This window comes from Pelecanus crispus, chromosome 7, assembly GCF_030463565.1.
Source record: "Pelecanus crispus isolate bPelCri1 chromosome 7, bPelCri1.pri, whole genome shotgun sequence".
Classification (NCBI taxonomy): Eukaryota; Metazoa; Chordata; class Aves; order Pelecaniformes; family Pelecanidae; genus Pelecanus; species Pelecanus crispus.
In genome coordinates, this window is record NC_134649.1 from 27561836 (window position 1) to 27586694 (window position 24859).

General features: G+C 40.0%; 1 protein-coding gene across 1 annotated transcript in view; it reads right to left on the minus strand.

Annotated features, from left to right (window-relative positions):
• Window positions 1-24859, minus strand: part of FBLN2 (fibulin 2) — a 79839-nt gene that overhangs the window by 35203 nt on the left and 19777 nt on the right. Inside the window, exon 2 of the mRNA XM_009481609.2 lies at window positions 268-379. Within this exon, the coding sequence (XP_009479884.1) occupies window positions 268-379 (112 nt within the window). The remainder of the gene's footprint in view (window positions 1-267; window positions 380-24859) is intronic.

Sequence of the window (24859 nt, forward strand, 5' to 3'; positions counted from 1 at the left end):
AACTGGGAAACAAAAATTTGTGCTCTGCTCATGTGAAAGAGGAAAAGAAACCTTAAAAGGCTTTGTTTAGATTAGATTTTGGGAAAAGGGAGGAGGAAAGCCTTCTTTCTAATTTGCCGTGACATATTGCCAGTCTACCAATAATTTATACAATGAAAGAAACAGTTCCCAGTCTCCTGGACATCCCACAAATTGTACAATCATTTGATTTCTTCTAAAGGGCTGCTCTCTATGTTATTCTGAAATGCTCAGTTTTGCCTTACGTACCTGCAAATATCACCATCCATTCCACTTACAGGGATTTCCGTGCACTCGCCATTGTCTATAGCCCACTGTTGTCCAGCTCCACAGCAGCTCTCAATCAATTCCTTTGTGGAACCTGTAATAAACATACACCCAGATTTTTTTGTATGGAATGGATTGGTTTTAGCTCTGTTTTCTTAATTGAGAAAATCTTTAAAATAACAGTAGTTGAGCTTTTTTTTTCTGTCTACATTTCATTTGGTTATATGCAAAAAAAGAAAGAGGCAACTGATACCTGCAGTATCTTGACATAATGGATCACCTGGTAATGTTTTTCAGGGAGGAACAACAGAAGCAAATTATAGTTTTAAATACAATAAAAGACATAACTGGCTTGAAGACAACACCTTTGACATCTCTGAACAAAAAAACCCTGAAAAATCATGCTTGCCCACTTAACACAAGTTGATTTAGTAAGTCATTATGCTGTTGTAACAGTGCCTTCACTACCACTAGCTGGGCTAGCATGAAGGTGTCCAAGTAGAGTTCACAACAAACAAAATACAGCACACAGAGTGTACACAAGGTTGGCATATGGCACACACAAGCCTCAGTAGTTCTCTTACACCAAATTGTAAATATGAAGTTTCATTGATGAGTAACAGCAAACACATTCCTTGTCACGGCCCCTTAAAGTTCTTAGTATTTAACAAGGGTGCTTTTAGTAAGTTTGACATACGTAGCATTAAGAAATTGTTTCCATAAGATAAATTAAGAAATTTCACTCCTTGGAATTACTTAGAGTACATACACCTAGCGTGCCCTATAGATGAATTTGAGGGTTCAGCTGGTTTAAAGCCATAATGAAAAGGGTTTGAGAGACGTAACTTGACTCTGCTAATGAGCTCATGTAAAACACTGGCACTAAGATGTCGTAAAAGAGATGGACATGTAGAATGCTGCACTACTTTCTGCATTTTTCCTTGTGGATTTCCACTCAAGATGTAAATTTTCAGTTTACAGTGAAACATGACTTAAACTAGTGGATTTGCAATATGCTGCATACCTACTGTATAGAACAGACTCAGGTCACATCAGACTGGGCAGAAACAGTATTTTTTGGAGTCTGTACAGAAGTTTACTTCATGACGGGACATTTGCCATGCTATTGGGGTGGAAACACCAAACAGACAGTAACATAAGCCAACTAAACTGATGCTGGAGTGCAAGGAGCCTGCTCCGTGACAGCAGCTGGCAAGCGCTGTTCTGTGTCATTAGGAAGATTTCTCCTGTGACTGCTCACGCAGTGGATTGGCTCCATTGCACAAAGCATGTGGTCTCCCCCTTACCAGCTAATGGGTCCGCAGCAGGAGCTGTCTGCTTTGGGAACAGATACCAGGCAAGAAAATTATTAAGAGATGCCTTTTAGAGAGACGTGAGGTGCATTACAAATGCTTGGGGGGCTGTGATTTCACAGTATTGATATACATGTCAATACACATAATAAAGATGGTCTATCAGACCACAGGGCGCTTCTTTCTCCACAGAGAATCAATGGCCCTGTGCTGATGGGTTGGAGCAGCTCCATTGGCTCATTGGAAGTGCTCCAGTTCCTTTTAAAGCCATTTATATGGATATAAGGAACATTTCACACATTTTACTCATCCTTCCAGGCCAGTCTCTGGCATGGCTTGGTGTTACCATTAAGAGAAACAAGACAAAACTACCTCAAAGTTGAGCTGTAGGAGATGTGTGGGTGCAATGGACATTGGGTAGCTCCACATCTGAGCACTCCCTGACCAACACGCAGCAACTGACACTGCAGAACAATGTATTTTCAAGACCCCTCAGCCAGTTTTTCAACAAATCCCTCCTGAATCAGTTCTGCTTACAGTGGGATTGGGGAACATCTTTCTCTACAAGGGTTTTAGGAAAAGTACCATTGCTGCAGAATGGCACTGCTGAAGGTGCAGTGCACTCCTGTTGAGACTCAGCAACAAAACTAAACATTTGGAAGCTTACCCTCTGCTAGACTGGCCTTGCACAATTTTGATCTGTCAAGGAATTGCATGCCAGTTCATAGAGGGACTCTGCAATGATCCCATCTGAACAGAGAACCCTTTTCTCCTGCATGTTGACAGCAGTGTTAGATGGCAGCTTCTCCAATAGGCCAGATTTGATGAAAAAGTTGACAGAATCCTTTCTTTTGTCTGCATTTGGTGTATGGTATCAAGCCAAATAATTTTTCTTTGCAAAATTGTAACACTTATAGTTAAGTGAGACATTTTTAGAAATGGCTACAATTCAAAACAGCTGGGTATCCATGCTGCACAATTCAGAAGAAACAAAGCCTACATTATCAGCACATTTCTGCTGTCATGTATTTACAGCACTTATTCTATGTTTTAAACAATAGTAGAAGAACTTTATATAGTGTCTTGTAGAGCTAGGTAGTCGTTAGATATCAAGGATAAGAAGTTTATGTGAAGCGTAGTGCTATCTTCAATGTTAAAAAATATTGGCACTTACACAAATAATACAAACATCCTCAGTAGAAGACTATTCCCTTGTACTTGTTACAGTTAATTTAGGAGATAATATTACATTCTAGAAACTGGAAAGTTCTCATCACCAGAATGGCTTGCTTTATAAAAGGCAACTAGAAAAATTAAACACACACAAAATATAGCGCTTTCGATCATGAAATATCTGCTCATGAGATAACAACTTTAAGAAACTGTATCTAACAGGAGGGGAAAAGAGGGGGAGAAGGAAGGAATACGTCCCATGACTGACCAAAATGTGGCAGGAGAAAAAATTACCAAATTCCATTTCCTTCTGTGTTCTTTGACCCCTGATAGGGTTATTAGCACCATGTTCTAACCAGCTGAGCTAACCCGGCTGGTTCATTTCACACGCACTATAGCAGTGCCTTAATTGACCCGAGTTTGATTTGGCTGAGCACTGTTGACCGCTCCAGTAGCCAGATGAAACACAGTTTGGGGGATAGTCTTGCAATATGATTAAGATACGATACTGAGAATAGGTAGGATTGCCCCCGCTCCTCCTGCGGGTGAGCTTGGGGCCAAGCCCAAGCTTCTCGTGGAGATGAGGCGGGCTCTGGAAGGGCTGCTGCCTCATGCTCTACTCCCAGCTGCACAGCGGTACTGTGGGAACTTCATTTCCAACATGGAGCCCACCCTTGCGGGCAGATGGGAACATCAAGCATTTCCAAACTACGCTTCTTATTTCAACTTTTTAATTACGTATTTCACTGAAAAGGGAAAATGGTCTGTGGAAAAATATCTTCTTCATCACTAACTTGGATGGATGGATGGGTGAGGGGGGAAGAAATTACAGTAAGTGACAAGACACAGCTTCTCACAGCTGCAGCCATGTGTGCCCAAACCAGCAGCAACCTTTGCAGCTTGGAGCATCGAACTGCACACTACCTGCCACCTGACTGCTGTTCTGCTCCAGCTCTTCTACATTTTTTGATCTTTTCATCAATCAACAGTAACTTCAAAAAAGTACTAAGTTTTGACAGTTGACACTAAGAGGGACAGTTGGGCTTCCAGGCAAAAACCCATCCTTTTTGTGCCCACAAACTCTGGTTGTGTGACTCCATTAGGTTACAAAGAGAAGGAGAGAGGTGTTATAGCAAGTGAATGCTGCAGAAAAAAATCACGTGCGCAGTAAAGACGTGGTACAGACAAGATGGTGGCACAGAGAGCTTCATCTCTACCCTAAGTCCTTATTTATATGTTGAAAAAAAAAAAAAAAAGCATGAGGGGGAAAAGAGGGTGCACTTTACACTTTTGTAAATTTTACTTTTTCTTCTTTAAGGCTTCAGGGAGAGACAACCCAAAACAGACTCGAAGCCATTGCACCCTCACCCTGTGCAGCCCAGCTGCAGAGAAGTTTTGATGACCGAAGCCATTTCTATCCTTCCACACTGCCACATTCATGCTCACACACAAGGGCACGTAGCACCATAACAAACTGCAACTGGACTTCAGTCTATGCAATGTTTTCATTTTATGCAGCGTATTAACAATGTTAAAAATATACTTGAGTCTTGAAAGCTCTATTATGTGTAGGAGTTGCTATATGACATGAGAGGGAAGTTATATGCAGTTTAACTAGGCAGGAAATACACCTGGTACCAGGTAATTATGAAACATTGCTATAAAACAGTTTTTCAACATAGTTTTAATTCAGTCCCTTGGTGGAAATTCCATTCATTTTACCAAGTGCTGAAACACATTTGTTGCTACAGTATTGCTAGGTTTAAAACACAAGAATACAGCAGAATTTACTAATCTATATTGTAGTAATCTACATTATTTATAATTGAAATGAAAATGAATTACTCATTGCTCACTAAAGATTCGATATCAGATTGCTGTACTGAAGTGCCATACTATTAAGCAGTCATATTTACAAAATATATTGCCTTTTGTTATGATCTTATAAATAATTAAATCTGGAATGCAGTTATAATAAAATGAACAAACTACTACATTTTATCTCACAAATTAGAAAAAATGAATAATTCATAATAGGACTTACAGTCATTAGCATGGATTTATGATATTTTGATTATACATTAGCAAGAACCAATATATACAACTAGATACATGCACAAGACTGAAGATCACATAGCTTCTACGCTAGATAGAGACTTTAAGCTATGTCTGTAACAGACTTGGAAATACTTAAACATTCAAACAGAGCTTTGTTTATTTGCAGCTTTCATGATATTAGCAGATTTAGAAGTAGATTTGCATCTGCTCATGGAAAACAAAGTAATTTTACTTGAGAACACCACAATCCTCAATATTTGTTATACTGTGTGCAACTTTGATACTTCATAGTTATTTAACAAGACACCTGTTAACAGATAATTTGCTATTTATTAACTTCTTCACTAGGGAAAAAAAAAGCAATTTGTTTCAGGCTGTACTATAAAACAGCATCACGTGTCCTCAACTTGTTTTCAATTTAGTAACTTACCTCCAACAATTATCACTCTACATCACTCTGAAGATATGAAGTAAAGTACATTTTGGCCTAATCTCAAAAGTTTGTGTGTTGTCTTTTAGAGACATTTAGAATTTAATTCAAATATTTAGAGAAACATTTTCCCCCCAGAGAATTTTAACTCATGCTTGACTGTGCCTTAAAATGTCATGTTGTCTCAGTGCCTGGCCCAAACCTGACTAGCGGTGGGATGGCCTCCCACTGCCTCAGGGTCACATCAAGGTTTTCCATAGCCACATGATATCCATGCAGCTTTTACATGCCACTACACAAGAATTTCATCTTTCAGCTAGAAAAATCTGGTATGGGGGGCTGTGCATGTCTATTTTTAAAAGTTTAGCTGAAGTTCAAACATTACACTGAGGAAAACACACAGTTAAAGGCTACTAAATTATTTCCCCCCACTCCCACAGTGAGCCATACGTTTGTTAGAATAGCAAAGGAGACAAAAGGGATTTTCAGAAAACCTCTGCCCCTTTCCTGGCTCCCAGTGTTGATAAATTATGTTTCAAGAATGATAAAACATCAGCCAGCCCTGTGACTGTTCAAGAAGGGACAGAATATTTCAGTTTCTTGCCAGAGCTTTTCTGACACTGAAGTTTCACTGGTTTCAGCTTCACCTGAATTTCCACTCAGAACATTTACGTGGTTTAACACCTCTGATTTCATTGCTTACTTCCATTCTCACTTTAGTTTTGCAGCTCTGCAGAACATTTGCATTGATTGACTAACTCCTACTGTGCAAATAACCATTCTTTGAGCAAATGCATTGACTCACTGACTGAGCTATTAAGCATGTTTTATCCACCATTCTCCTGTTCTAAATGTTTCTTCTGCTTAAGCAGAACACAGACAAACCTTAAGACTTCAGCACTTCCTCACATGATGCGAGCAGCGAGCACTGACCCGTCACACTAACCAATCCTCTGACCCTTCCACCCACGGTGGCAAGTGATGGGTTAAATCTTGGCCATTAGCTTAACAGTTCCAAGATTCATTCAGTTAAAATAAGCAATTATTTTCCTTTCTACTAAAATTATTATAGGAGTCATGACACATTAAAGACTCTTAGATAGTAATTTTTACCTACAGAGACACCCATGTAAGCAGACGTAGTGCAGGGGCTTGAATATAACCATTTGATCCAAGATATAGGTAAAGTTCAAAACTGATATTATTCCCAAATAAGATTACCTATTAGCCAGGGAGAGTCAGTGCACCATGTTCCAGATGAAGCATGAATCACCAGGGAGACTGGCATTTCAGGGGCAGCATGATGTTGTCAGCCCCAGGCAGCTACACCTCTTCACCGCTGGCTTTAGTTTTAATTGCTGAATCGCTGGCTTTAGTTTTAATTGCTGAATTGGCACTCATGCAAAAGAGGCAATGTTCACACCTCTAAAACTGAGCTGAGCTCTTGTTTTGCTGAAGCATGTTATTCAGTTCCTATACCTGAGGAAGATAATTTATCTTCCCCTAAACTATAGTACTTACTCTTTGGGGTGGGGTGGGGGAACTGAAAACAAACAAACACCACAGGATCTTGCAAGGAAGTGAATTTGTGCACTAAGTTTAATTTTGATGTGGAACCTTCTAGAAATGATGGCACTCCATTAAGACACATCTTCATTTTGAGGATCTCATTGCTCATCCACACAGGAAGCTGACAGCCATGACTCTCAAGCTATAATGTAATTTTGAAAAAAGCAACTGCACAAACTGCCCAAGTCCTGAGCTGGCATAAGTCAGCCACCCCACAGAGGTCAGTGGAGCAGCCTCACAGCCCAGCATCACCTGCATGAAGGTGGCAGCAGCAGCCTGCAACACATCAGGTTAACAAACTGGCCTCAGAGAGCAGTTAATGAGTCTCCCCAGCAATACCTGTGGTGGATAATAACTTCCCAAGTAGCAAAGCATGAAGACTGACTCCTAAGGTACTGGAGTATGCTAGCACCTTTTCACATCTTAAAAGAAAGCTGTTATTTGGTATAAAAGCTGATCCACTGGGATAGGTTGCCCTCACCTGCTGCCCCTATCCTCACCCACCAGAACTGAACAGAGAAAGAACAGAAATGGTACTAGAGCAGAACAGGAGCAGTTTCCATCACCCTTCCATGAGCACACGTGGTCAAGGAAGGGATCAGAGTACTGCTTTTCCTGTCTAGTCAGTGCTCATGACTTGTTTCCCACTCCCTTATAAAAAAAAAAAAAACCCCAAAACCAGCTTGAAAATATGTTTGTAGTTATATATATGACTATCTTTCCTTTTAAAGGAAGGGGTATCTAGACCTGCAATGCACCCAGCACATACATTTCACAAGAATTGTTTGCTTACACTGGAGAAAAAGGTATTGTATTTCCTTATCAAGTACCTGGCCGAGAACATAAAACTATATATTATGGCAAATAATGAAGAACTTCACAGAACAATGATTAACTTGATGGAGTTCTTCAAATACTGAAAAATACCTGTTTCCAGTGGGTCTTTTCTCTGCTCCAATCTTTTCATCATTTAAAGCTTTAATAAATAAAAAAATACTGTAGCTTTACCCTTAATAGGTTGTCATTCCTTATCTTATCAACAGTCTGAGAGGCTTTATTAAATTCCCTCATTGAATTTCACCATCTGGTTGTGCAGTGTAACATGTTCTTAACTTGATTTACCTGAGATGGCTAGGAAGACATTTTAATGAGTAAACGTAAGGAGAAGAACATTTATCTTGGCAAAGATATGGGAGGGGAGAGTGACAACACAGCCCCAAAGCCAGCTGCTTTCACTTGAAACTGAACTTATCACTTACGTCATTAGGACTGGTTAAGCTTTCTTCAGGACCTGTTCCCAGATAAATTAGCGTATGGTTATTCTGTGCAGGTTACTGCAGGCTCCTCAAAGTGCCTCAGTGTTCAGGAGCATATTTGACTCTAAATCTTACTGAAATGAGAGTAATGCTCGAGTGTTTCCATGATCAAATCCTCAGTTAACTCGTTGCTGAGGAAGGGGCTTTAACCCACATGCACTCAGTAGACTTTTAGGCTCCCCTCATTGGAAATAACAAAAAAGCAGTCTGCAGGAGAAATATAGGCTGAGCTGAGAGTTCAACACACATTTCATGGCTTCAGTCCAGTACCTCATCTTTCTCTCCTCTTCTCCATTACCCTCTTCCATTCCTACTGGACTCAATTTGCCATGCCCTCACCACAGTAATGTAAGCGAAGTCCATCACACTTGCAGCAACCTGCCTTCATTTTAAACTTCATACAGCAAAGCGTTTTTCTACGCTCTGCTACTCCCTCTGAAGTCACCTGCGTCTCTTTAGAAATCCATCCCACCATTCATCCAGGACAAGTTCCTGTTATATTGCCTTCACTCCTTGGGAGGCATCTGCTTTCTATTTAAACCTGAAAATGCTCTGTTTCCTACATTATTCTTTTTTCATAAATTCCTTATGCTGGCTTGCTTGGCAAAATATAAAAAGTTGTGTCTGCCCAAAGGCACAATGAAAAACTGGATAAAACAAACTGAATGTTCTCATTTTACTATGCACTGTACAATAGAGACACACATCAACATAACCTCAGCCAGGATTGTTTGGCAGATTTTGTTCAACGTGTGAATGAATAGCAACCTTATATTCCCTCTGGCTTTAGTTCTGGATAATCCTTGTAAGTCAAAACTTGGATTACCTGTGCCAGAGGTCAGATAACTTAGACTATGTTTGGTCTTTAACGTTTCCATGACAGCACCCTTTATTAGCCCCAGGTTGAAGCGGGGAGAAGGAACAACTAAATAAATTCTTTAACCTTTTTCACCAACTAAAAGTCTAAGGAATTTCTCTTCCTGCCTTTTAAAAAATTGTCTCATTTGGATCTATCCTTCTGTCACTAACTTTAGAGTGAAATAGTTCATACACAATCATCCTTCTCTTCGTTAAACAATAATAACTCAGAGTAGGCATAATGTTTCTTGCCCTTCAGCATAGTCTTGGCTGTATTTTCCTCCTCAACTTTCCTTCCCCAGATACTGCACAGAGTATATTTATGCTATTAATTTTCAAAAGAGCTGAGGCTTTGGAAAGCCTGGTTCCGATTACCCTTGTAATTCTTGTCTAAAGAATTTTATCTTGGGGGAGAGCATGTTCTTTGCATGCTCCTTTTTGTGGCTAGGTAGACTCCTTTCTTCAAAGCCTGCAGTTCCACCAGCCCTGTTTAATTTTAAAGTTAAAATTAAGAGGCATAGTGTTTATAGAGGATGTAGTCAAAGACTCTCTGTCAGAGCACTTTGAAAATTTAGGCAGGATCACCGAATCTGCTGCAACTCAAGCATTTAGTAACACAAGCACTTTCAGTATGTTCTTAGCCAGTTACAAATCGAGCCAAGGTTGTAATGGTAATTACATTACAGAATTAATATTCCTTTAAAAACGTAAAGGCAAACAAACACAAAGAGGCAAACGGATGTGTGTATAAGGCCTTAATTTAGCTTCTGTGTCCCCCAACTTGTGCATGTTATCTACAGAAAAAAATTCATACTACGGACAGCCATCCATCAAGACATGTTGCTGCTTTAAATTTTAAGAGCGTAGCAGTGAAAAAGTCCTTTGTTTTGGACTGGGAATGTTGATCAAGGGCAAGCCAAGCTATTGTGCCATTTTGGAATTTAATTGCTTAACAACTAGACACACCTTAATCATGCAACCCATATAAATGCATGATTTGATCTCATACCAATCACAGTAGAAATTGTACTTTTGTTTGAAGTCACAAATAAGGATGGTACATTTGTATCATCTGAATCGTTTTTTCTTCACTGGGGCACAGATTACAGGTTTAGACACTGCACACACACTGGCAGACCTAACACATGAGAGGGAACTAGTTATGGGAAGTCAGATGAAGCCAACCCTGAAGTTCACTTGTCTTTCAGGTTGCAGTTGTGAGATTTTAGATATTTGAGTTTTACAACTTTGGTAACTGAAAAGAAATCCCGAGCAGATGACCAGTGCTTAATCTGCTTCGATCAGGATGACTGAATGCAGCACAGACTAAAAATATGCACCCTTAGCTGCACTCTAGGAGAGCCCATCCAGAAATTCTTCACAGAAAAACTCTTGAATCATTTTGGGGAAAAAAAAAAAGCCAAGATTTTCTTTCTCTTCATGACCAATTCATGCAAAGTAGAAAAACAGTAAAATTCATCACAGAAGTTATTCACTGTGAATTGAATGCTCATCTCTATTCCGAACATTACTGAAACAAACTGGGAAAATTTACTCACTGATTCATCCCCAGCCGCTAGTGTCAGCTAATTTTCTCTGCTACATTTCTCAACGCAACTTTCAAAGTAACTTAATACAGTATGCTAACGAAAGAAGCAGCAGCCCTAGCCAAACAGTCTTGCACACCTTGAAAAGGTAAGAAAAGATGAGATTACACATAGCATCAATCAGCGACCTGCAGCATGCCCCAGGAGCCTGACATGTTCCTGGTGAAAAATGTGCCCTCCAGCTCTGTTTGGACAGGGATGAGGATTGTTGACCAAAAAATTCTGAACATCAGAGCAAGGAAACCTCTGAGTTTCACTGAGTTTCTAATTAGTGTATAGGGATGCTTAAAATAAACAGAAAAGTTGTTGCAGGGCTCCAGCTCTCCTTATTTGGGTATCCTACTGTACTCCTTGCTAGTCCTTGTCAGGTTAATAATCACAAATTACATTGTTTATTTATTTTATGATGTTCTGAATTGCTCTCTCATTTCCTTTGACTTTTCTTTATGAAGTTCTACAATCAGTGTTTGTGCAAGAATTTCAGAAATAATGATTGCAGGCCCAGGGCACTTCCTGGATTAATGGCAGGCTGGAAGAGTTGATGGCCCATGGTTCTGCCTTGATCCATTAACCTCAAGGAGGTTTAAATTCTCCAGGAAGCACCCAGTGCCAGAGCAGTTATTGAGAAGGAAATTCAGTGGGATACTTTAGTCAACAGCAACAAAAGAAACTTCCTTTTATCCCTTACAAATGTAGGAGGAAATATTAATTTGAATGGGCTGATAATGATGTTTGGAGTGTTTCAGGGGAATTCAGCAGCCAATAGCAGGAAGCACAGCAGGAAATTTCTCTTTTGCCATGCAGTATGCATCAGAACCAGAGCTGTTTGGAAACAAGGTTTTTCAATTCCCTAAGAAATTAATGATTTGGGGTGGGAATTAGGAAAACGGAGTTTTTGACTTCTACATGAAGCATCTTGTTTGATACTGTTACTGTGGTTTCACACAGGAGGTATTGGGTGACTCATTTTGCTGATTTGTACTTCAGCTCAAACTATCTGGTCTTCCATGGTGCAGCTCAGTTTAACCCCACTGGAGCCTTTGGCCCCGATATACCAAGAGAAATACAATGACATGAAGTGTTTAATTCCTTAACTCCACCCTGTCAAAAATCTACACCACTCAGATCACATGCAAAACTCATATGTTTTGTTTCAACTCCATGTTCTTAATTAAAAGGAGCAAGTCATGCTTGTATGTGTTCATCAAGATTAACGATACTATTGTATACTTGCAAGCACTGTTACTGAAGTCACCTTCAAATAAGGCAATCATTTGCAAAATTATTGTAAACTATGGCAGAAGTGGATGTTTTCACCTAAAGCTAGGATTTGAAGAAGGACCCATGGAAGCCTCCTGGCCCTGTCTGCTCCTTTACTAAAAATTAAAGCACAAAGTCCTTGAATATGTAGAATAACTATGAACACATTTATATTTAAGGAAGTCCTTAGTTCAGCAGCACTGATGAAACTTAGACACATGCTGAAGTCCTTTGCTGACTCAAGTCCTGTACAAGGCACAGTGGGATTGAGTATGACAATACTTCCTACAGGGAACATTCAACAAGTAACATCTGTCTCCTACAAAGTATGAAATAATCATAAGGATGTTGTGAATAGATTAGCATTTCATTAGCTGACAGCTTGTATCTGTCTCTACAGAAACTATTTCTTCAGCAATCTCAGCATTTTATGCTTTTTGTAAGCTGCAGAGATAGCGGCAATACTTTTCCTTCTCAAGCTCTTATGTATACACCACTTGAAACAAACACAAACACGACTGGAAAGACAGAACCATGCTCCAGCTTAACCATGCACTCCATACACAGCTAGGAAGAAGACTTCTGCTTCTGATCCTGACCAGCTGGAGGAGGAGGACTGTGTGCCACAGCAGCACTAGGGCAGGCTCCACCATCCTGCATGCAGCACCTGAAACAGGCACAAGTTAAATCTCAGCTGGAATTTGATCGCCTGCAATGGACTCTGGCTACACTTCCTACTTGGAAACTACCGACTACAGCCAATTTTAAAGGAATTTACATTCCTGAACATATTTTACTTTGGAACCAGAGATGAAGAGGGAGAACTGAGTTGTGAAAAGCTCCAACTCCGATTTATATGTGTTTTGGAGCATTTGGGATAAGGTGGCTAATTCTAATGAAGGGTGGAGGAGCCTCTTCATCTCTCCCACAAAGGCTCATTACAGTTACTTACTGCAGGAGACATCTGAAACAGAGTAAAAGAAAATATTAAAATAGGCAGAACTTTACATACCACTTCTTCAATACATTTCCAAAAAACAGGTTTTATTATTTGTATGTAAATAAGAGTCTACTGCTCATTTTCTTTCTTTTTTAATATTCAGCCATGAGCTGGGAAACCTATGTCCATTTACACACAGCACCTGCTCAGGCTGAGGAAACAGAAGCTAGGTAAGGGTGGTGGAGAACAGAAATAACTGAAAAATAGAGCAGCAAAGTGGTTTTAGTGCTTTCTGTTTAAAGATCAAATTATAATTGAATGATCAAAGTATCAGGATGGTTCAATTTTGAAATTTCTTATCCAGGTTTCTAGTACAAGTCAGACTACTAATAGCTAGTAATAGGCATACGGTCTTACTTCTGTACTGGATGGAGGCTGTTGATAATAAGATCCATACAAAGCACTTTGTGGTGATAGAAACCTCTTGGGAGAGCATGTAAGAAAGGAACTAAGTGTCTATATACTTAAAGCCAGAGAAATCTGGACATAGCTGCAAAAAGAAAATAACTTGCTGAGTCATCATCCAAGAAGTAGGGATCCAAGAAGTTGAAACACGAGGCTCTTGGTGGCTGAGAGGTTTTAGAGCATCACCAAATTGTACAGGCCCACATAGACAAGCACAATGCTTAGGAAGGCCAAGGTCCTTTACATTATTCTCTGAATTTTAGTTGTTAGCTTAACAACTGTGCTTCATTAGCTGAGTTAGCCAGTAGCTTCAAATGGGACAGTGTTTGTTTATAGTCTTAGGATACAAAATGTTGATGCAGAGTCAAGCTTTTTAATGTTTGCATGTGTTCAAAATAAAAGTTTTTCTCTCACCCCTCTTGAGTTCTCAGTGGCCCATTAATTTCTAAAGAAAACAGAAATTTTCAGAAGAAAATTTCTTTTTTTGCAGAAGATGCAAGGATGTGCAATCCTTGCATCTTCACTTAGATCTGCCCATTTTTTCTGGAGAAAGAAAAAATACATTCACAACCCAATAAAGCATAACTTTTATCTTTACATATGAGATAATTACTTCATACAGAGCTGCTTGCATGCTGAAGAGCTACAAACACAAACACAATTCTGGTAACTACTGACACATCATTAAAAGCATGGTTTACATAGACTGCATTCAGTCTAAAGGTGGCTTCACAGCCTGAGCTCAGTCTGAAGTGTGTGGTTACCACCTCAACCATGTTTCAATAATCCAGCTGCATTTCCACCCTTGAAATTAAAGGGACATATTTATATTCTGCACAGAGACCAAAATTACTAGGCTGATATTTTTTTCAGTGCTTTTTTCTTCCTGTGTCAACACACCTCATGAAAAACAGATTCTTTAAACAAGGTCAGAGAATACTGAGAAGACAAGTGAAAGATAAACTCACCCCCTCTTCGTTTTTCAATAGATCCAGGCCAAGAGGAGAAGTATCTTAGTGCCGAGTTGTCATATGTTATCTATGCACATTGGCTGTACTACTTGTAAACACTGACATCATTCTGTAAAAGGGACTGTCATGCAGATTTTTAATTTATGTAGTTGATTTAATCTGATTTATTTTGTTATTTATGTACACAAAGGTAAATCAGCACAAAACAGGTCTTTTATAAACAACTCCACAGAAGCAGGACTCTATGCATAATATTTGGTCTCTCCACCACTTTTAAAATGATGACTTCTCATTGAGACCTAATCTGTTTTTATTTGGATTTGCCAATTACACCTTTCTATGCTGTCTCTGCAATCTCAAATGGATGTGAAATGCATCTTTAACAGCAAAATACAACACTAGGGAGCATCCACAGGGAACCCATAGATCTCAATAGAGTAGTAGTGGCATCCCCTCATCTTCTTCCCCTCATTTTCCTCATCAGATGCAACATCTTCCTATTAACCTCCAAAAAAGCTTACCTTCCTGTGAAAGGCCTCTGATGAATCAAGTAGCACATCCCGCACATTCCAAATGGGATCTTGGAGGCAGAAAAGGAGGCAAGTTCCTGGGGGAAGGATCCTCCTTACGTCCCACCAGGCTCTGGGTCACTTTTAAGCCCACTAACTTGTAACATCAATACCTAACTCACACAAGAGGAAATCCTCTCTTACAGCACTAGAACTCAAATGTTTTAAGACTTCAGAGATGAAACCTGATGTAATGCAGATGTGAACTCCAGAATAATGTGTTTTCCGATGACACCTATGACACAAGAGCTTTTGCGCTTAGCACTAGCTGCATTTCTACAAGGTCCAGAAGCTGCTACTCAACTTTCCACCACTCTCCATTGCCCCCATCCCTGATAAACTGACCTAGACCTCAGTGGGAAGGAGAAAGGGAGCAACGTGCAGGACAACGCAGAACGGTACAGCACGTTCTTGGCAGTGGCCGGGCACCAGCCAGATCCCTCCCCCAGTAAGGAATGCATCTTTCTTAATCAAGGGAGAGGTTCAACTTTCAACTTGCTGCTTCTCCCAGTCAACAAACACTCTTTGTTAACTGCCAGCTGTTTCCTAATCACTGCAAGGCATCAGCTTTCACATAGGACAAGGGCCATGCAGGGGTGAGAGTTGAAGAATTGTTCCCCTCTACCACACAGTTGGAAATACGGGTCAAAATCTGACTTCCGGTGTGGCTTTGCCACTCTGTATAAACCTGCAATGAAAACAAAGAGGGGTGGAGGGTAGATGAGCTATATATGACTATAGCACAGTATATCTTCACAGTGTCTACCAACCAAAATGAAAGCCAGAAATTCTTATCACATCAGATAGGTAAGTCCTTATAAAAATCTGAAGAAAAAGGAACCTGTTTCCAAGACAGGAGCGCTCTGGAAGGCCACCAACAAAACTAGCCCAAGCTGCAGGTACCTAAGATGCATTTTGCTTTGGAGGATTTTCCAGTCCTTTCCACCGATGAGATAGAAAGCTTTCTGAGGCCTAACACTGTCCCTATGGCTCTTATGTTCAGTACAAGGTCATGGGAGAAGGCTTTTCTGTAATGGCAGCACAACTAAAGGTTAAAGCTGCCATGCCAGAGGGATCTCCAAAGCTCTGGGAGAAGCACCCGCTCTGAGCCATGCTCCCTTCAGCAAGGGTTAGGACCACCAACAGTGTTTATTGGCAAGGCTGCTTTTAGGGAGGAGTTGTTTGTTTTTAAATTCAAGTTAAATGCATTGCAACCACATTATAATGAAAGATTGTCTATCTGGCAAAAGACAATATAAAACCTCTTGGGATCACAAGCTTTCTAGGCAATTTGTTACAAAAACTTTCATATAAAATATGAATATTCAGCTTTCAACAACAGAAAAGTGCCATCCACATGTTTCAGGTTAGAACCACTCTCTTTAATCTTCTTGTCTCACACAAATTACACTGGGCAAAGGCAGTGCTGTGCATGCAGCTGTGACAATGAGCTCAGTCTGCTGCTCGCGTGGCACTGTACCATATTGATAGAAGCATCAGTAACCCAGCTGCCGGGGCAGACAGAAGTAACTATAGCAGCAACAGCCCCCTACAACACTAAGCAATGCCATCTGTGTCCAGCTGGCTTCCTGTAGTTCTTACCCTGGACGGTTTCTCTGTTTTATAACTGGTTTTCATCTCTGAATCTCTTAGTCTTCTCCCTTTGCTACCTGTACATATTACTCCTATTTTTCTTGACCCTTTTTCTTTATGTCCCCCCAAATGCTGTATCTTTTCCTGCATCTTTTTGGAAACTCTCCAACAGAAAGAAAACAATCCCTTTCCCTGTATGTCAGGACACAAAACAACCATCCAGCATGCCCACAATTACTGATGCTACAGTTACTGGCCACCGCACTGCTCCTATGGTCTACGTGCTTCCCCTAGCCCTTTATCAGTCTTAAACCTTTTTGCACATTTGCTCGCTGACTCAGCAAAGCTTCTGATTTCAGTCAGGACTCCCAGTGCTCAGCGTATTCAAAGTGCTCTTAAAAGGGCCATTAGCCCTGAGCTCATATTCAGCAGGTATTAAATGTTTGAGAAGAGGAGATCCATTATACTGTTGGCAGCACCAGCACATACTGTATCTGCGCTGCACCACCCCACTGCATAATTCCTGTTTGCAACCACCTCAAGCCAATGGATGAAATCAAAGTAATATGATACTTGCATTGAATTCATACAGTTGTAAAAGATTTTATTCCTGTGCAGTGGTTCATTGACTTTATATGACTTTTAATCTCCAGTGATTGCACATGAACTGATTAGCTCTATAAGTGAATGAATAATACTTCAAGAACTTGAGAGAACATGGAAACCTGAGTTAACAGTTTCATGAATTCATAATGATATTAAGATGACTTATATTTGCAGCATATGAACTATAAAGCAAAACTGCCTGCCGTAGCATAACAATTTGTTATTTAAGGTTAGTTACTTTTCCACACCATCATCTGTTAAAGTAATGATTAGTGCAACTCCATGCACTCGATTTGTGGATTAAAGTTATTTAGTCAGGAAGTAATACTGAATACTGAAAGAAGTGAAAAGAAGCCTTCTAAACACAATTTTGCTTTCCACATTCTCTTCTTCTCTACAAATTTTCCCATATTATAGTTGCTTAATTGCCTAGGAGTGGGGAAACTGTTTCGCCCCTTCCAGTTTTCCAAGGCTTTATGTCAATTTACATCTATGACACAAAAAGTTTAATGACATCAATTGTCACTGAGAATCAATGATAAAAAAAGTTATTTTACAAACATCTGTACAGTGGGGTGGGCACACAAAAAAACAACACCGAATGAGGAAAATACATTGGCATTTAAATGCAGAAGGTTACATTAATTCCCAAGAGTCAACATCTGGCTTCAGACAAAATCAGCACAAGACCAACAAGAGCCCAAATTGCCCAGTTCTCTGCCAGCAACATATAGATCCAATTTGAACAGAAACAGTACCAACAGGTAAGACTTCCTAAATCCTATTTCTATGGAATAGTTCCAAAACACTTCATATGTTTAAGAAGTGAATTAGATTTGATATGTTTACTTGACATTCACTGATATTTGCTAAAATGAAAGACTCAACATTTTCAACTCTTGATGTAATATTTTCACAATCCAGTCCAGTATAAGAAAACAAGTTACAAGTTGAACTTATGAACAATGTACACAGCACCATCCATTACCAACTCTGTTGGAGGAATGCAAGTGATCTGAAATTTTACAACGATATACCAACAATCAGCAATTAAAAAAAAAAATATTGATTTTAACTACAGTCACAGTTCCACAAATGCTCAGCCTCTCAGGATTTTTCTCCATTGCAATGCGTCCACTTTCTTAGCAACTATTTTTATTACTTTAAATTCTGAGGACAGACTGACCTGACACTAATTAGAATGACTTCAAGCTGAGGGTACTTTCCCTTCAATATGGCCATACATTTAAATCCCAGCAGTCTAACCCACAATAACCTCTCTTTATCCATATCTTGAAAATCTTCTCAATGCCTTAAGAACTGTTTTGGCTGCTAGAATGAGGTATTGTTCCCATCTATAAAGTTATGTACAGCATACCTGAGGTCATCTTCATTTCATACAGATCTCTTGCTCAGATGACTTTTTCCTTCCTTTGTCACCTCAGATAAACCAATGAGCCCATCACACATCACCTATACAGAATCATTTTTTTTAAAGTAGGATCCAAGCTAGCATACAGTTTTTTTATATATGTGTATATATATATTTAATCATCCTATCAAGGTATTTTTCCCTTAATAGCGGTAATCTTCACTCACCAGAGCTGGTGCAATACAAATCCCCCCCCCCAATCCTTCTTCCCCCATAAAGAAGAGATGATGTAATTTTCATGTTTTATGAAAAACACATATTCATTTTCTTTTTTTAACTGGCAGGATTTGAGGATACTAGGGTACAGGGATAATGACAAAAGATAAAAACACAGTGGGGCTAACATTCCCTGGGGTCCTGACAACAGCAGGGAGGGACAGACTCTTCCAGACAACAAGGCAAAACATTTAAATTGAATTCCTGCTCCACTTCACTCTCTCAAGAGAAGGTTGCCAATTCTCATGCCAAAAGCCTTCGTAGGTGCCAAGTCACATCAGCTGCTGAGCCAAAGGGAAGAGAGGCTGCAGGCATGGCTGCTGCACAGGAGGTGCCAGCAAATTCCCTCAAGCTGGATGGATGGGCCGGCACACCCGGGTCCTGGGATGACCCTCCAGCACTGAATGGGAGCCCTGTGTGCTGCTCCCATGGGCCAGGACCCCCATGGCTGGCGCGTGGTTGCAGTCCCAGTAGCAGAGCCCTGTGTGAGGCCAGGGGTGCGGGGGACTCCGGGGCCACTGGCTGGCTCTGCTCTAGAGCAGCCCATGTTCCTCCTTCATCCAGGGAAGGAGCCAACAGATCAGCCTCTCTAGGCTAAAGTTGTCCTTTGTGAGCAATCCCCAGCTCTGCTGACACTGAGGAGTTCATGTAAACCATGTGCATTGTTCGCTCAATTTACTACAACTGCGTAATGCATTCCTGCCTCCCCCAGGAGACTTGGCTCAACTAGCTCCAGCTCACAGGTATGAGCATTTTGTTAGTTATGATTTACTTCCACATAGTTACAAGTTTATTTCAGCAGACAAAGGAAAAAAAGACGGACAAAAAAAAAGACAAAAAAAGAACGGGGGGAAAAAAAAAAAAAGAGGCCAGCCATATGTCCCATTAGATCCAGCGGATCGCACTTTCTACAGCTTAATCTGACATTGTGAAAAATGAAGACCTGCCTTGTCTTATAGTACATGGCTTTTGAATGACATTCCCAAGAATTACATTTGTAAATAAGTCATAACTGGAGTAAACTGAAGGACACAGGGGAAAAAAACAAAAAGTGATGCCCTGGCAAGAAGCCAACAAAAAGTAAGAACTACATGTACTACTAAGTCTCTTTCTGACTTCCTTAAAAATGGATAATCACCAAAAATCCCCCACACTTTACTTACTATTCTGTGCTTCTTTAAAAATATCTGCATATTTTCAGTGCCAAATATACCCATGTATGTAAAACAGAGATGAAGCAGCAATTACCTATTTCTATTGCCCTGACACAATACTCCTTTGTTTTCTTTTTTTTTTTTTTTAATAGGATTTCACAAACTGCAAATGACAGCGGCAGACTTTTTACCTGTAGGGATTGATGCTGCTTATCACAACACAGTACCCAAAGGTAAGTCATTTTGTGTACATTAATTGTTCACAGGAAGACCAGCCTTAAAACTGTAATGACACCTGAAGTAGGGATGCTGAGTACATCTTAAATTACCCTAATCTCTATTCTGTAAGCCTCATGGCAGCTTTAAGCCCTGTGTGATGCAAAGCCGTTTGCTTTGCCAAACTGTAAGAAGACAGAGTTAGCTTTTTCTTTCCTGACCGAAAAGCCTGGGTGAATGACCTTACATTTGACCGTGCTAAAGTGCAAGCAATCCACATAGCCTTGTGTAGGCCTCTTTGTTACTCAACGCTCCCTTAGCCTACATGCCATCTGCAGACTTCATCAGCAGTGAATTTGAGTTATAAATTTCTGAGTAGAAAAAGCAAGAGGAAAACCCTAAATGCTGTTACAGGACCACACTGAAACAGCATGCAGATTTTCCTCTGCTCTTTCGGCTTTTTCACTTTCATACCTCATGTCAAAAACAAATGCCGCACAGAACTGCACATTACATATCTCTATAACAATTTCCAATCTCATACATTTTTCAGTTGTTAGCCAGACTTCCAGTTGAAGTTGACAGAAAGATAGCAATATCAAAAATACCAACCTCCTGGAAACACAGGGAGGCTGGCTGGCCCAGGTGAATACAGGCAGCCGGACTGCAGTGCCCTAGGGAGGATCAGCTTAATGCGAGGCAGGACCTCACTGCAGACACACAAAAATCCTCTCTGGAGGACTTTTTGAAATATGTGTCCTCCTGAGACTCAGCTTGCACAACCAGTATTTAGGACAGCTAACACCATATTTAAGTGCAAAATAGGCTTTGATTTTTTTAAAATTGGTAGATCCACACCTTCTCCCACAAACACTTTTTTCTTCAATTTAGAGACTGGAAGAGGAAAACCAGCTTTGCTAGATTTTGAAATGCCCTCCCCCAGAGCAGTTTCCAAGCTCTGACTGAAGGAATGGTTGAACTGAACGGGTTCGACCACAATAGAGATGATACTCTCTGGATCCGTAGCAGAACCTGAAGTACCTGACACTGATTTACTGCTTAGCAGGCTCAGGCATCGAGCGCCCAGGCGCTGAATTCACCCCTTGCAATTCAGTTCAGTTCCCTTCCTTCCTTTCAGAAAACTTCAGCTGCACATATGAACTCTTTCAGCAGCATTAAGTTAAATCACAGATAGTTCTTTAGTTAACTAAAACTATTTTTATTTTCCACACAGACACGCCATGTTGCTCATCCTCTGTTTCAGTCGCAGAAATCCTTATCACATAGGAAATATCTCTGTCTGCCTTGGCCCTACCAAAGACAGGTTTTACAATGTCGCAAGCCACCCTCTCCTCTCCTGCCAGTGGCAGGATTTTGTATCAAACCTCTCTCAGCCTGGAAGAAGCCCAGGGCAGCATCACCCACGCACATCAGGAGCCAACCCTGCATAAACTCTTCTTTACTTGGGCACAGATGTGGTGCAGTCACGAAACCTTCCTGTCACTTAGCAAAGCAGCACCTTATTTACTTATTTCATATTTCTCTCAACACACCTTCAAGTGCTCTTTTTGATCACGACACGGTGACATTTCACTGGTGACACTGCAGGACCAGGTAGCTTTGCACTGCACTGGAGCTCTGCTGTTCAAGAGGCTTTCTTGGATCACAGACTGCTGCTCATGTCGTAAGTACAGGTCCAGTGTTCAGTTGTCCAGTACAAGTTCAAAATCTTTATGATAAATGTAACTCCTTCAACAATAAAGATATCCTTAAATTTTCTTACATGACTGTTTCTGCAAATTGCAAAAACAATGCAAAAATAACGTATAGGTATTCGTAGAGTTGGGAATCATTTAGGTGTTCATTCTGGCTGTACCAATTCCATCAAGTATCAAATATACAGTAAGAGAAATATCTCTAAAGTAAAAGAGAAAGTTCTTCTTTTTCTTTTAGCTAATGGGGGTATCTAAAAGCAAGCTCCATTAAAACCAATAGAAACTACCACAACAGCCTGCTACCTATCAGAGAGAGAACAATTTCCATTTCTAAAAATGCAGCCCTGAAGTGACAACCCAAAGTTTTAGAGTGATAGAGAAACCTGCTTAGCTGCTTATTAAAAGACAATTCAGAAATAAATTTCTCATTCTGTTGAGCCAAATTACTAGCAAACAGATAGCTATTAAATGCTACTAAATAAATCTTTGCAAGCCTCAGACTCTTAATTTCTTGATTGCATGCGTAATAAATACCCAGAGCTTGAGGTAATACAATACACAAGAGGACTGAATAATTTTTTGGCCATACAAAGAGGAGATAATTTAAAAGCTTTACATAATCTTAACAGAGTGACAGCTGAGGTAACCACCTCAAATGACAGATATATCTAAAGAACGATATGAAGCATGGCACTATCCCAAAACTCCTCTCTCTATCATCAGTCATTGAGTGAAAGCTATTGTCAGTGTGCAACTTTTAATACTAGAACCTGTTTTCGGCATGGAAGGAAAATCTTTACCCAAATACAACCTAAGAAGCTTAAATAACTGCCAATAATACAAAGAGTGGAAAAGTCAATTAAAAGTAAATATGATCTGCTATCATGAATCACATGTACATCTTGCAGTACAAGTGACAAGAGGGTAACTCTAAGTAGTACAATAGCAGTGCCAATTCAGAGTGCATAACTTAAGTAATGAAAGCCCTTGAAAAGCATAACAAATTATTTATTCACTGCAATGCATTGTGTATTAAACATCAGATTCCATTTTGCTCATAGGAGAATGAGGGTGACTTGAAAAAGGAAAAGCAGGCTTACCGTAAGTACAACTCAATGCTACTAATGAGTTGGACAATGAACCTCCTGACCAGTAACCCAGAACACACAGAGGAAATACTGAGAGAAGAAGGAAAGACTCACGTATGCAGTGAGTTCCTTCACTTCCTCCTTGCACACATCCCTATCATCCACAGGACTCCTGGCAGAAACTTTTGGTGTTGCTTCAGGATCAAAAATTTATTGTAGCCTTAAACTAACAGCAGTGGTAAGTCTTAAATGCATATTTACAACCAGGTAGTTCTAGCAGGAGTTATACCCTTATGACACCTGCACCTTCCACTCCTTTAGCCCAAATTGCAAAGTGAGAGTCATAAAAGGTTATGCTGTACACCCCAAAGCTGACAAACATGTCGCACTGGCAATACAAACATCATGCGAGACTTGCCCGCAGCTGTACCACAGTTCTGAGGGCTCCAAATTTAAAGGTGCTAGAACATACTGCATGGAGGCATGTAACACTTCAGAGTATTGTAGCCCTCTAAGCCATACATTCAACAAGAATTTCTTTGAATCCTATGGTTTTGTTGCTTAGTACACCATCCACCAATTACTTTTCTTAAAACTTTATATTTACCTATAAACTTTAGTAGCAGAATGTCAAATCTTGTTACAAAGGCGATAGCTGACATGCACAGAACTCCATACAGACCCATGCACCACCCGTCTCTTTTAACCTCTTGAAGTAAAGTTTAATTGAAGTTATAGGGTGCACAGATCACATTGAGAATTTATTACACTGGCAAACTACTCGCAGAAAATCTGAAAGGAATAAAGATTTGTTCCCATTATAGATAGAGATAAGGACTGAGAGGCGCATACATTTTTGCAATCTGGGCTTCTCAGCTGCAGATACAAGACTTGAGACAACGTGAAAACATCAAATATGAATTTTTAACCTACAACTTTCTTAAAATTTGAGTTAAATTTAAAAGTGTAGCCAGCACTGCCAGTCATTTTTAAGCTAGAAGGAGAATGAAGTCCTTAACGATGCATACATTTTCACAGCACAATAGCAACAAGAGAAGCTGCCGATGATAAAGAAGCTGAGTCAGATCAGGAGTAGACAGCTTGAGAGCATCTGCAAAGCAGAATGGACGCGATCTCTGCTGTGATGAGTCACCAGTGATATGCAGGAAATGAGGATTACTCAAAACAGGAACAATTATCAGAGCAACATAATGTTTTTTAATAGGAAATTAATGTTTTATTCAAGTGATGTTTGCTAGATATAATTCCTTGTATCCAAGCAAGTCTAGAACTCCAGCTCCACCTTTAAGACTTGGATCTGATTTTCTGCTCAGTTATGAGTTCCCACAACTGTACAAGCCTCTTGAACGACAGACTGTGCCTTTTCACAAGTTGGGAAACTGAATGGTATAAATCGGATTTCTCATACATAATGTGATATAGACATGGATGAATGGGGTTTTTTTTAATAGATAAAAGCTCTTTGGGAACAAACATTTATCCCAGTATATGGTATAAAAGATAAACAAGCACTATAAAGTCTTCCATAGATCTTGAGAAAGACTGAACCACAAAAAAACATTCAGCTCCAGCCTTATCCAGAAATGTAAACAGTTTAAGGGGGATGGTTGTTGTCCACAGCCTGCAAGTAATTAAGCACTAATTCTCTACCACCTACTGAGCAAGAAATTGGAGAACAAATATGCCACAATGTTACACAGGCACCTTTCAGGCCAGACTCAACTGATGTATTCTGTGCATCTCCATCATCTTCACCAGACCAGTACTGATTTGCCCTCCTCATCTAAAAATGGACAGATAAAACTAGAAATCTCCAAAGGCAGAACAACAGATTTTTTTATCTCAAAGTGAGGAATTTCCAGTGTCAGCTGAAATTGTCCCAATACATCCAATGTCATCCACAAAGCAGAAGGACAGGGCAAAAGATTTCCAATTCCCTTAAGGGGGGGCTCGTTTGTGATAACCAAATCCTTGAAAAGATCTTCATGCATTTCACCAAAACAT